Below are 14,395 nucleotides of genomic sequence, written 5' to 3'. Positions count from 1 at the left end.
ACCATTATCAGTCCCATTTTGCAGATGAAGAAACTGAGGCTCAGAGAGCTAGGTCACTAACTGAGGGTCACACAGTGAATAAAAGTACAAGAGCGGGATTTGAATTCATGTCCGGTGGGCTCTGATATCCAAGCTTTTCTTATCTCATACGTGGTCACAATTGTCCTTGTATCTGACTGTTAACTATAGTAGCAAAAGCCTTAGGGACCCAGAAGTTATACCATACCTGAGTTTTTGTGTTTTGGATTCTCCTGTGTAATTGAGCCCTAGTAGAGGCATATAATTCTATAATGATTCTGCTAGGCGGCACATGGTTTTTATTTGTTTGCAGGTTTCCTTTCAGTGTGTCTGGGTCAGGACAGTGACCCCACTCATGGTGGCCATTGCTCTAGAATGAAGACAGTACAGATTGGGTTTTTTTCATTTCAAAATTTTAGGGTATAGTATCATTTACGTGTGGCCAGGTGATAATTATTACTGGGAGCAGGACACATCAATGGGTTAAATGGAATATGGTTTTGCCCATTTGTGTGTGTGTGTGTGTGTGTGTGTGTGTCTGTATGTGTGTGAAACACCTGCTGTGTTGTCACTTGTCTAGCTTTGGATGGAGATGTGGAAATGCGTGCCTTTGCTCTTGACTCCTCTGTCCGTGGAAGAATAGGGCAGACTAGATGGCGGCTGGACTCTGCATCGGCGCAGGGAGCAGGAGGGAGGGCTGGGCACCCGGGTCAGCTGGAGATGGCATGTCCCTGAGGGAAGCAGCCAGTGGCTTCATGGCTCCAGCCAGCCACTGTCTTGCAGGCCTGTGACTCAGAGTGGCCAGATCCTCTGCTCTTTCCACACAAGCCTGCTGTCTCGATTTCTGTGTGAAATTTCCTGACTTGTGAATTTGGCAATACGTTCATTCTAAGTGAAAAACAAACAACAAAATACCTGCTGGGCCAAACCCTTGCTTTCTAAATGACTTGTGTGTGCTGGCGAGATGTGGCTGTGGGCTGTCAGTTGGCAACCTCTGCTTTAAGACTTTGGCTTATTTCTTGGATGCCTGGACACTAAGGGAAAAGGACTTGGATGCTTTGGGAATTCTGTGGGAAGAGCGCTGGTAGTCCGTCAGGAGCCTGGGGTTCTGGCCTTGCCTCTGTCTTGGTTTTCTTTATGTCCTAGGATAAGTGATTTCTCTGGGCCTCTATTTTCTGATCTGTAAAATGGATCTGTTTCAACAGCTCACCTGTTGTTCCCTTTCATCCCACCCATTCTCCACATCCCAATTAGTTATCAGTGATGCAAAGATGTAGCTCCGGATAAATTTAAAATTTACGTGTGTGGTCCCTTGTCATCTTTGAATGTCAGTAACTGAAGCCGTCTGCAAACCCAGGTTCCATTTGTCAGCTGCAGCTCACCGGTAACCCCGCCAGGCCAGTGTGATGAGATTTGAAATGTATTTTTTTTTTTTTTTTTAAATTCCAGCATTTGGCGTGGAATATGTTTGCATTTTAGATCCTGCTCTTTATTTTGTGACTACGCCACATGCTGGGTTTTCTCTTTAAATTTAGGCATAAATGAAATCTCAGAAGATGTTTACACGGCCGTAGAGCACAGCGATTCGGAAGATTCCGAGAAGTCTGATAGTAGCGATAGTGAGTATATCAGTGACGATGAGCAGAAGTCCAAGAATGAGCCAGAAGACGCAGAAGACAAAGAGGGTAGTCGGATGGACAAAGAGCCATCGGCTGTCAAAAAAAAGCCCAAACTGGCCAACCCGGTGGAGACAAAGGAGGAGCTGAAAAGCACATCACCAGCCAGTGAGAAAGCGGATCCGGGTTCGGTCAAGGAAAAGGCAAGCCCCCAGCCTGAGAAGGACTTTGCAGAAAAAGCGAAAGCCTCCCCTCATCCCACAAAGGATAAACTGAAGGGGAAAGATGAGACCGATTCCCCAACAGTACATTTGGGCCTGGACTCCGATTCAGAAAGTGAACTTGTCATAGATTTAGGAGAAGACCATTCTGGGCGGGAGGGTCGTAAAAATAAGAAGGAACCCAAAGAAACATCTCCCAAGCAGGATGGTAAGTGATCGCACCAGTTTCCGGTTTCTTGATTTGGTTTAGAGTGCCACCTTGCATTTGTATTTCCAGAAGTTACGTGACCCTCCGATGTCACAAGGGGAGGCACCAGAGCGGAGCTATGATTGGCTCAAGGTCACCTAGCTAAGTCACTGATTACGCCCAGGACTGACTTTCCCGGGGGCCTGCCTGCCTTTCATCTGCTTAGTACCCACTATGGTTGATTTTGGGCCCAGAAAAATAAGAAACGGTGGGTGTTTCTAGCATCAGGGTCATTTTTAGCCAAAACACCTGCTTTCCCAATAGGCTCACTCATTTCCCTAAAGTGTTTGTCAACATTTAGACATGTGACAAGGTTGAAATTGTTAGATGAGTTCAGTTCAAAGTTGGTGAGGAGTTCAGCTCCCTTTCTTCCCTTCATGCTGCCCAGGCATCTCCCCAGTGCATTTTCTTACTAGAATTAGGAGACCGGTTGGGGAGGTGGTACCGGAATGCTGAGTGCTTCTTGGGGCACCAGAAACAGAGAAGGCGTTGGATGGTGGGCACTTGAATTGGTGTTCCACCACATATGTGTTTCACTGACCCGAGTCCAGGGTTTCTCAGCACTGACACTGTTGACATTTTGTGCAGAGTAATACTTCATCCTGTGCTCTGCAGGATGTTTAACATCATCCTGGGCCTCTACCCACCGGATGCCAGGAGTATCTGCCCAGTTGTGGCAGTGAGAGATGTCTTGACATTGCCATTGGTTCCCTGGGAGGCAAGATCTCCTCTGGCTGAGAAGCACTGCCTGATTGCAGTGGTGCTCCCGTTGCTGCTGTTAGAGGCTGACCCAGCAGTCACTGCCCGCAAGCCTGTGCAGCCCGGGCATGTTGGCAGACCCTCCAGAAGGAATGTGTGAATGATGGGAAAGGTGTCCTTCCCATGCACAGAGCAGTCAGCACATTTTCCAGTTGGTTTGGCAAGTAGGTATGAAGGGATCGAAACATGCCCAAGAAAGATATGACTGAAGAATTAATTGCGGGCCCAGGAAAAACATTGCCTAAAGACAAACTGGAGGACAGAGCCACAGAACTTTATGTGCTTTATGAGTACCAGAAGGGATAGTCAGGCTTAATTTTCGACCATGCCCAACTTTGGACAGGAGTGGACTTCTCAGCCACACTCTTGAGGAAGATGTAATTCTATGCCCCAGGGGATTTCTGAGTCTGGCTGCTGAGAGCAAGTCCGGGATGGGCCCTGAGAGTCTTTCTTCTGTGTCCTTGTCCACCGGGGCTGCCGTGGAACCTCAGTTGTTGGGGAGCGAGAATTCTTAGAGTTCTTCAGGAGAGGATGGAATGGCTCTGAATGGTGCAGTGGAGGGAGAAAGAGAAGCAGTTGAGTGGGGCAGGGAAGATAGAACAGCACACCATTCCTAGGTCACCTTAGATTTACGGATGGCCTCTGAAAAATTGGATGATGTTGTGGATGGGGCTTTGAAGCAGATGTGGCAGAAAACAATAGGAGAGTAGCATGTACTCCATGCGGTTTATGGGAATATTTGGGTACAGCGATGGCAGTGCTCCTATGAATGATATAGTTACACTGTTCCTTATTTTCTGGAACATATCTTCAGATGGATTGGTTTTATGCCTCTTCCCCTTCCAGAAGGAATGTGTAGCAGATTGACAAGAATATTTAACCGTGAAACAAAATGTAAATAAAGTCTGTAAAAGGTGAAGGTAGAACAGTAAGCGGTGTGGAAGAGTTTATGCACAGAAATATGTTCTAGCCTCAGAGTTAGCACAGTTGGGCTTTCACTTTGGCTAGGAGCTTCCTAGCAGTCAAAGCAAAAAGGGAAATACAGTTCCTTAAAGGATCTCCTATTTTTCCAAAAAATAAGAAAAAAATCCCAGTCGATTAAATGAAACACGGCTCTTCCTTGCACTGATGTCTGAAGGAAAGATGTCCAGGAGGCCCCAAGTGTGTGGAGTGTATGTAATTAAGCTGAAGATGATTCTAAAACATAATTCTGTTAGGGCATCGTCCCAGGGGTTGGGACAAAGACCTACCAGTCTTAAATCTAGAGCCCCCTGATGGTAGTTTGGGTCTTGAAGAATCAGCTTTGTATCAGACTCTGCAGTAGAGCATTTTTTTCAGCATTGTGTTTTCACTTCCAAGTTTATTAGGTGAAGGGCATTTTAGAGCGTGCCATGGTGACCTTCAGTTCACCTTCAGCTGGGAATGCAGCTTATGTGTAAAATATGGAGCCTTCGGTAGCAAAACTGCTTTCTAGCTGGTGATCTCAGAATAGAGGCGAAGAGAGAGCTTCCATAGAGACCTTGCCGTGCTTACCTTACAACGTAGTAATTTCCATCCTTCTCTTGGAAAGCCCACCCTTTAGGTAGAATAAGGAGGTGAATAAGTAGAGGCAGCCTCTGAAATGTGGGCCCTTAAGAGATTCACCCTTTTCTGGGCTATATAGGTGATTTGATTATACACTCCAAATTTCTAGGAGTGGAATTTCCTATGGCCTCTTTTTTCCCTTCTATAGACTACTAGAATCTTCTAGAAATCAAAATATTTTAATGTCTTATTTTAGGCACCCCAAAGGGTGCCTTGAGCCTAAAATCTTTTTGAAGTGCACACTCCGTTTTTTATTTGGCACAGAGGGCCAGCCATGGCCACTGCAGGGCAGCAGCCCATCTACCAAAAGCCAGCTGTTTGCTTCTGCAAATCAGTAGAAAGAGGAGGACCCACTGGTGGTTGCTGTTTATCTGAGGGGAGGGGCTAGGTTCACTCCTCAACAGTAACAGGGTGTTTTTTGGTCACCTGGAAGGAAAGGGAGGCAGGGAAGGTGCTTCTGCAGGCTAGAAACCCCACTGGGGGGCTGCCCTGGTGCGGTGCACTGCTCTTAGAAAACGTGGGTTCAAAGCCCTCTCTCCACCTGGAAGGTGCAGGGGCTGTATCCAGTATCTGGCACGTCATGTCATCCCGGGGGGAGATCAGGGCTCCTCACTGCATGGAGAGCTCCCCTTCTGGCTGCACCTGTGCCCTTGCCTGTGAACTTGGCGGGACTCTTCAGAGGAGCAGGAGAGCAGAGGAGAGGCAGGCAGATGCGACAACCACCGAGAAAACCCCCCGCACCAGAGTCAGGAAAGTCCGCTTGTTTTTTTTCTCTCTCACTCTCCTTGACTTCCTAAAACCCAGTGTACTGAAAAGCCTCCCTAGAATAATCAAGGTCAGGTCTTTTCTGGGTTACATAAATCTAGAAGAACAGACATAATCCTCCTTCAAAGGCATTTATGTCGAGGTACATTGTCTCCGGTGGGGGTGCTGACTGGTACCCGTGTTTTGGGTGTGATCCCTGGGCATCCTGCCTGGGGTGGCAGACCCACCCCACTGGTGGCAGGGACCTCTGCAGTGATAACTGACCCTCCCTTTACAGATGAGCGCGATGGGGCCACCCCTTCTGGGCTGCTCAGTGCTTCTGGCTGTAACCTGCCTTCCCGCCACTCCTCACCGCCTACTCTCACTGACCAAAATGCTGCCTATTCCTAAACATGTCTTGGCTGATGCTGTCACCCCCCAAATTCTCACTTCTGCCTGTTGAAACCCTACCCCTCTGCCATACCCCCGTCCCAGAAGACAGACTCCGGAAGGCAGCTTTTTCCAAATTTGTCATTCACATTCATTAGTTTGGCCTTTCCCACGTCCTGCTTGTATAATTCTTGACTTTATGTTTTCATGTAGAGCAACTTACTCTTTGCAGAAAACTTCAGCTCATTTTGGTTGTAGATTTGACCACCACACGAGACGTAAACCAGTATCGCCTGGTAAAAAGGTGGCAGCGGGAATACAGTCAGTAAATCACGGCATATATTGACCATCGTGAGCACTAAGTAAAAGGTGGCGTTGTCGAATCACAGTATTGTACGCCTGCAACAAGTAGAACACTGTGTGTCAACTCTGCCGGAGTTAAAAAATAATAATAAAACAGCCACAGCAACAACAATAACAAAAGCAAGTCTCCTAACTTAGAGAGCGATACCATTGTGTTGGGAAGGTTCTGGCTATGGGGTGGAGTTGCCCTTAGTGTTAGGTGTCAAGGCCCGTAGCAGCACCCTGGGACTTTGTCCCGGAGGGAGTCAGAGGTCAAGGGAGACTTTCCGGGTGACTCCGTGTTGTTCAGTGCTTCGGCCCTTGGGAAGCCACCTGGTTCTTGGGGGTACATGCTTTATAGGTTCCCTAGCAAAGGGGGTTCTCTTCATCTCTGGATCGACGTTGGCTGGGTCTTTCAAGCGTGCTTGCCCAGTTCCAACTGCAAAACAAACCGCGTGCAGTGATTCTGTTCGTCCCCTCGTTGGGGGGCAGCTTGAGGGCAGGGGCTGGGTCTGGTTCACCCCATTTCCCCCAGAGGCCCCGCTGGGAGTCTCAGATGTGGGCAGGTTCTCAGGAGGGGAGGCCGACACAGAGATAGATACACCCAAGTGGCCTCTGTGCGTGAGGTAAGATGTGCTCCTCCATCGGGGTCCTTGCCTTCCTGAGTTTGTTCGGCATTCGTGGCTGGCTGTGCTCCGTGTGACCCACAGTGCGCTGGCGTAGAGACCCTGCGGGCCAACCGGAGTCCAATCTCCATGTTTTGTTTGTTTGTTTTTTTCATGCATTGGCTTCAGTTGTAGGTAAAGCTCCACCATCCACTACGGCCGGCAGCCAGTCCCCCCCTGAAACTCCGCTCCTCACCCGCTCCTCCTCCCAAACTCCCACGGCTGGGGTCACGGCCACCACCAGCACCACGTCCACCGTCACGGCCCCGGCCGCCGCCGCCGCCGCCCCCACCGCCGCTGCGACCACCACGGGAAGCCCGGTGAAAAAGCAGAGGCCGCTCTTACCGAAGGAGACTGCCCCGGCCGTGCAGCGGGTCGTGTGGAACTCGTCAAGTAAGTTTCAAACGTCTTCCCAAAAGTGGCACATGCAGAAGATACAGCGCCAGCAGCAGAGCCAGCAGCAGAGCCAGCAGCCTCAGTCTTCCCAGGGGACGAGATATCAGACCAGACAGGCTGTGAAAGGTACCGCGCCCCCTTCTGTTCCACGTGGCGCCCGCTCCCTCCTCGCCACATCGACAGGAGCGACAGAATTGTTTTCTTTCTTTTTCTTTTTTGCTTTTTTTTCAGTTCCTTTTTGTTTCGTGGCCGTCATATCTTGAAGGCCTTGCACATTCCATGTGGCATTATTTTTAAAAATTGTTTTGCGACTCGTTTTTTCACTTTTATTATTATTTTTTACCCCCCTCCGTTGTTAGAAACGATACATGCATAGAGGCTTCTTAGAAGGGGGTAAAATATTTGCCCCACAATCTGTTGTCTTGACCGAACTTCCATTTCATTCTTCACCCTTTCTCAGTGGCCACTGTTAACCGTGAAACCTTTTTTATGCATGTATGCATATATATTTACATATATATGACTCTCCATACAGGTAGCACTTTTTTTTTCTTTTTTTAAAACATAAAAATGGTACCATACTTGCTTTTTTTTTTCCTTCTTTTTCTTCTTTTTTTTTTTTAAACCCATCAGCATGTTTTGAAGGTTCATCCGTGTTAGTACATGATAGCTCTACATACGTTATGCGTTTGGAGTGCTGCGTAGTACCCCACAGTTAATACAAATCAAGTATTCCCCTGCTGATGAGCATTTAGGTCGCTCCCGGTTTTTTTCTGTTGTAAGCAGTGCTGCAATGAATACCTTTGTGTAAGTTTTCTTGGGCACACCGTGAACCTCTTGGCATTATTTCGGGAAGAGTACGGTGTGAGGAGTTGGTAGCAAAGCGTACCTTAATCACTAGGGATTAGCCGCTTACAGAAGAAGAGTCAGCATCAAGCGCCAGTGGCTAACGTGGCTCCATCTGGCGCTGCTCGGATGAGTACCCGTTCGTCCAGCTGTCGTGAGCGCTGATTCCGATCTTGTCCCACGGGGAAACCCGCTATCTAGATCCTTGGAGGTTGGGGTCTTTGGTTGAAACTCTCACATACTGAGTGCACCGCGTAGAGCTGTAAGCAGTGGGTTGGAAGGTAGCCAGGTCTTGAGCAGCCCCAGAGAACCCCTGGAAGACTGGGGGAAGGAGGACTGACAGATTGGATAGACACAGTGGGAGCGCAGCTGGAGTGCTCTTGGTATTTAAAGAGCTAGTGGGGCAGAAGTGAATCTAGGATATTTGAGATTGGGATGACTAGTTGCAGTCTTTTCTGTGTTCGTACCCCGTAAGAATGACGAGCTTCCCCAGGGGAACTTAGGTGCTGTCAAGAGGAGGCCCATTGATGGTATGGTTCTCAGTTTCCAGATTGTCTTGTGTCAAAGACAAACAAAGCTGGATGCTAGTGAAAGTCGTAAGGACAGATTTTAATCAGTATGTGTTACTACGGTAGGGAGAAAAAAGTCCAGCATGCACTGAAGTCAGCCCCAGTTTGTACAGAGGTGACTGGGTATTTTAAAGGGAGAATGGGGGGTGGGGTAGGGAAGGGGCTGAGTGGGAAGTGGGGGTTATTGCATTAGAAACCCATGTGGGTTTGCTAACTGATGCTTCTTGAAGTTAGGCTCCTACTGTCCCATAGAGACTGGGAGACGGGCCATAGGGTGTTGGCTGGAACAAACAGTAAATTCATTTGGCAGCCTTGTTTTCTTAGGCAGGCATGTTAGGGGTGTCTGGGGTCATCCTAGGGTTGTGGCTTGAGCTGTTAGAAACCATGTTAGTGTTGACGCAAAGCTTTAGGGGCCATGCTGGAGGCCTCGTCCCAGAAAAGGCAGAGAGGATCCTGGCCAGAGTCTGGTCAAGGGGAGAATGTCTGTTACTGGAACGTAGACAAGCTCAAAGGGTATACGTCAGGGACTTCACTCCCTCTGCGCAGCTTTGTGCTGGGTCGGGCCCTTCCAGTGACAGTGGGGTGACCAGGACGCTTTGCTTTCCTAGCTGTGCAGCAGAAGGAGATCACGCAGAGCCCATCCACCTCCACCATCACCCTGGTGACCAGCACTCAGTCGTCGCCCCTGGTCACCAGCTCAGGGTCCACGAGCACCCTCGCGTCCTCAGTCAGCGCAGACCTGCCCATCGCCACCGCCTCCGCTGACGTCGCTGCGGACATTGCCAAGTACACTAGCAAAGTGAGTGCTGGTGGCATCCGGGGTGGGGGGGTGTCAGAGGACCCGCTTCCTGATGGAAGCCGGGAAAATCATGACCTTGCAGGCTTTCCAGGGTGCTTAGGAGGGGACACCCTGTTTTTCTTGGGGATCTCCAAGCCCAAATTCTTCATTTGGGTCTAAAGTTGGATCCAAACAGAGAAATCTAGAATGCACTGCATCTTATTCTGAAGACTTAGATTCTAACATCAGTTAGAGTTGGGAAAATGACATGGCGTCAGAATTACCCTTAAGACTTCACGTCACTTACCGAGACCATTAAGCGGGAACAAGTTGCTCTTCATCAGCTAATAACAGTCCAAGGGGTTGGTTTGCATTGAGAAGCCACATGGAAGAAAGTGACGGAGTCGTAAGCACGAGATGTGTAAGTTACGCCACTCACACCCAGGGTTTTCCAGGAACCAAGAAGGCCTAGGGAGTAGTGGCTTCCCTCCCGACTCGCCCACCCTCTGGGGCCTGGTGGCAGGAATCCCCGCATTGAGTTCATTCATGGGTGTTCTCTCCTGCGGGCTCTTTCTCTGAATTTGCCAGGTGCTTCTGTGCCCGCTGGTGAATTCAGGTGGATACACCCAGGAGCTGTTCTCACTGTCACGTGAGAGCGCTCCGGAGTTTTTGTGCGGGTCCCTGCGACAGACTGCTTCGTAGCAGAATCACCGCCAGAATGTCAGCTCTGTGAGAGCAGGATTTTGTCGGCTTGGCTGACCTCCAGGGCCTAGAAACGTGCCTGGCACGCGGCAGGTGTCGCTACAGAGTTGTGGAGTGAATGCATGGGGTGCCTGACTTCTCTTCATCAGGCTTGTTACTCTCAGTGGCTAGTAATAGTTAATGAGTAATAACCTAGTAAGAGTAATATTTAGTACATTACGAGGAGGCAGTAATAATGATTTACTCTTCACAAATGAGTAAATGACTAATTGGTAATGAGTAAATCATTCAGGTTTGTAGTAAGGGTGGGTGACAATCGTTGGGAATAGTTGTATCTAGAATTCTTGACGTCTGATGATAAAGAGTTGCTTTATTGTGTTAAAGGTAGGCTCCCTTTTAGTTCTGGATGACAAGAGACATTTATAATCTTCTACCGGTGTGTTTTTGTTGGTAATTTTCTTTTTATCCCTTCTCTCTGGGTGTATCAGGTATCACTTCATAACAAATGGCCACAAAACAATAGCAATTTAAAACAACTCACGTTTCTTTCTTTTTTTTTTTTAAGATTTTATTTTATTTATTCGACAGAGATAGAGACAGCCAGCGAGAGAGGGAACACAAGCAGGGGGAGTGGGAGAGTAAGAAGCAGGCTCACAGCAGAAGAGCCCGATGTGGGGCTCGATCCCATAACGCCAGGATCACGCCCTGAGCCGAAGGCAGACGCTTAACCACTGTGCCACCCAGGCGCCCCACAACTCACGTTTCTTATCTCACGGTTTCTGCAGTCAGGAGTCGGTTGGCACGGTTCAGCTAGGTCCTCCGCTTTGTGGATTCCCATGAAGCCTACTGACCACAGATGTCCAGTGTCCATGAACTCCTTGTTCTTGCACGTGGCTTTTTTAAGCAACCCAATGTAATGCCCCCCCGGCCCCCCACCCACCTCCTCCCAGCTAGAGCGAGAATCAGAACCAGGCTCGGGGATGACTTTGTCTCTCATTTACTGTCTGTCCTCCTTTTGAATAAAATGCATGAATTGTTGCAGAGTCGCTGACTGTCAGAATGGCAAGGATTCAAGGTATAGTCATTTATGGCCACTCCCAAGATTTTAGTCTTCCCTGTCCACCAGCTAGTATTGATTTAATATTTTTATTTGAGTTACATTTAATTTTATTTAAATTGACTTCATCTAGAACTACGATAAAATTGAGCCTAACATTGCCAGGTCACCCTTCTTTGTCAAGGCTTGAAGCCAAAGTCTGTTTTCTTTTGGTTAAAAAGAGAGATCGTCACACATGTTCGGTACATACTGGCACCGAACGGAGACTTCTTCCTAACGTGATGTGCAGGGTTACAGGAGAATGGGAAAGGGGGGTCTTGTTTTCATACTGATTTAAGAATGTGTCTGGGTGGCTCAGTCGGTTAAGCATCTGCCTTTGGCTCAGGTCATGATCCCAGGGTTCTGGGATCGAGTCCCGCATCAGGCTCTTTGCTCAGCAGGGAGCCTGCCGCTCCCCTGCTTGTGCGTGTGCTCTCTCTCTCTCTCTCTGACAATTACATAAATAAAATCTTGAAATAGAAGAAGGTGTCTGGTATTGTCTAAATGGTCTCTTGTTCTGCTTATAGTCCATCCTGATACCACCTTCCATTGATTTGGTCCAAGCTGCGTATTTACAGCTGGGAAAACTGAGGCCTGCTAACTGGCTCTAGCTAGTTTTCTGAGCTCCTGCAGCTAGTTTTATTCCATTACCTTCGGCTGCCCCTTTTTACAGCAAAATCGAGGGATGGACTTTTTGATAGACATTTTCTTTGCAGTTAAGAAAATGAACACAGTGACATATTTTTGGAGCTGATGAACTTTCCTGTCTCCGAGGTGACCCACAGTCGAAGACCCAGATTTGTGTGTTTTGGCAGAAGGGTCCTCTTTTAGTAATGTTGTGTTCTTTGCTATATTTGGAAGAAAGAGAGAAAGTCCATCCACAAATCCATGATTTCTTTAAAATGGAATGTAACCATTGCATTAGTAATGTATTGAATTTCATCTGCTTTCTAAAGTTTTCTTGTAAAGCAATTTAGTTTTAATGTTTTAACTTGACATGGTTGGCGCAGCGGGGCAGGAAGGCCCATACGGAGCGACTGCATAAGCACAAAGTGTTTTTCCTGGCAGCGTCCATGTGTGGCCCCCGAAACAAGCGAGGACGGAAATCTCAACAGACATTGTGTTCATTTTCTCCCCATCTTGGGGTGAATTTGGGTGTTATGTTTTGGGGGTTGACAGTTTCATAGTTAAAGCTCATGTGAATTTTTTTTTTTTCTGTAGAAATAAGATGAACAGGTATTTCTGAACACCTCCTCTGAACCGTAGTCTTCACATGGACTTCTCGTGTAATCTTTGCGCACACCCTACATGGGGCACTGCGATTATCCTTGTTTTCTACATGGGGAAACCAGGCTCAGAGAGAGGACAATGGTGGGAGCAAAGCTCGGGCATCAGATACAAGGGTGGTCTGTGTCTTGCCTTCTCGCCGGATGGGAGCAAAGTGCAAAACACAGTGGAGACTTGGCAGCGAGCAGGTCAGGCCTAGAGGCCTCGTTTTGTCTCCTGTCCCCTCCTCTTTCTCCTGTGATGGGCGTGGGATCAGCCAGCAAGTTGGAGGTAGGAGAGAAATCACCCTGCAGACACTATGCAGTCAGCAGATAACTAGGTGCTTGCTGCGTGGACCTGAGCTGATGTCACAAACTCGCTGATGCCTTCAGGGATCAGCTGGTTAAAGCAAAGGAAGATGGGAAGCAAACTGGAAAGGTGGGGGATGAATGCCCTGACCGAAGGCCTTCAGATCCCCTCAGATCCCGAACCAGCTATATCCACGCACAGACTATAGTATTCGTCCATAAAAAGGAATGAAATACTTCCAGGACCTGCGACACAGATAAATCTCGAAAATGTTGTGCTAAGTTGAAGAAGGCAGTCAGGAAGGACCACATACTGTGTGAGTCCATAGGTAGAAAATACCTAGAGAAGCAAATCCTTAGGTGTGGAACGCAGATCAGTGGTGGGGGGCGATTGGGCTCTTCAGGGGAGAAAGCTGATGGGCAGTGGGGTGTCTTTTTGGGGTGTTGTGAAGGGCCTGAACCATGGGGACAGATGTGCAGCTCTGAATCTACTAGAAGCTATTGATTTGTGCACTGAAAATGGCTGAATTGGTATATGAATGAGATCTCAGTAAAACAGTTTTTTGTTTGTTTCTTTTTGTTTTATTTTTTTTAAGGGGAAGGAATTAAGAAACAACAGTCACAAAAGGAAACGTTCCTTCCCCTCGAACCCACGGTGCTGGCCACACCAGACATGCCTGGGGCCCAAATTCGGGGCCTCCAGGTGAGCCTGTGGCTACAGGAGCTAGCTTGATTCCAGCTGCTTCATCCCGGTTTATACCGGTTTCTCCGCCTCAGCACTAGTGACATTTTGGGCTGGAGAAGTCTTTTTTTTTTTTTTTTTTTTTTTTTTGAGAGAGATAGAGACAGCCAGCGAGAGAGGGAACACAGCAGGGGGAGTGGGAGAGGAAGAAGCAGGCTCATAGCGGAGGAGCCTGATGTGGGGCTCGATCCCATAACGCCGGGATCACGCCCTGAGCCGAAGGCAGATGCTTAACCATTGTGCCACCCAGGCGCCCCTGGGCTGGAGAAGTCTTTGTTGTGGGGCTGTGCTGTGCCCTGTCGGGTGTTTGGTCATCCTTGGCATCCACCCAGTAGATGCCGTCCCCCCTCCCCCGCCCCTCCGCCACAACCACCACAGATGTCAAATGTCCTGCGAGGGGCAGAGCAGCCCCCTGTTGAGAACCGCTGCTGCTTCATGTGACGTGGATTTTAGATGTCTGTCCCCTCGAAAAGCCTCAGGGAAGCAGTCACCTGAATTGTTTCTGTTTTTATCTTTCAGATGATGGATGCAATAAAAGGAACGATGACAGAGATCTACAATGATCTTTCTAAAAACACTACCGGAAGCACAATAGCCGAGGTCAGAGATGACACATAATTCCTCCCTTGCTAAGAATGTTTTATGGGCTGCTGTAAAATGGTGCCAGGAAGCAGCTTCTCTGGAAGTCCCTCCAGGGTGCCGTGCCCGTTGTGGTTGTTGGGGAGGATACTTCTTCATTTAGCCAGAAGACACACCCTGCTTTGTGTGATCAGAGGACAGCCCACACCGGAGCCTGAGTTCAACCCCTGGTCCGTTCCTTCGGCCCCATGTGTAGTTGTCTCCTGGCTCTCCGTAGCTGTGGACTTTTTTTATCCAAGTGATCCTTGTCCAAGAATTGTGAGAGCCTCCACAATTATGTGGTGGCTAGGGAATGGAGTGGTTAAGACATTAAATTGTCCGCTTACCAAGTGAACCATTTATAAAAATAGACCTTGAACTCCCTTCCTTGGGCTAATTCACGGTAAGCCAGATGCGAAAGGGTCACCAGGTGAAATGATGAGTGGCAGGATTTCTTCAAGTCATTCAAAATGATGTTGGAGACTGGG

At 48.4% G+C, this 14,395-nt stretch overlaps 1 protein-coding gene across 7 annotated transcripts in view; it reads left to right on the top strand.

Moving 5' to 3' along the window:
* ZMYND8 (zinc finger MYND-type containing 8) overlaps positions 1-14,395 on the top strand; it is a 120,499-nt gene that overhangs the window by 90,052 nt on the left and 16,052 nt on the right. For all 7 annotated transcript variants that reach the window (XM_040638432.1, XM_040638427.1, XM_040638428.1 and 4 more), the window contains 4 exons: positions 1,554-2,063; positions 6,716-6,979; positions 9,006-9,196; positions 13,809-13,889. In XM_040638432.1, the coding sequence (XP_040494366.1) occupies positions 1,554-2,063; positions 6,716-6,979; positions 9,006-9,196; positions 13,809-13,889 (1,046 nt within the window). The remainder of the gene's footprint in view (positions 1-1,553; positions 2,064-6,715; positions 6,980-9,005; positions 9,197-13,808; positions 13,890-14,395) is intronic.

Source organism: Ursus maritimus, unplaced genomic scaffold (genome assembly GCF_017311325.1).
Source record: "Ursus maritimus isolate PB19 unplaced genomic scaffold, ASM1731132v1 scaffold_22, whole genome shotgun sequence".
Lineage (NCBI taxonomy): Eukaryota > Metazoa > Chordata > Mammalia > Carnivora > Ursidae > Ursus > Ursus maritimus.
This window is presented reverse-complemented; position numbering and strand designations above follow the sequence as displayed.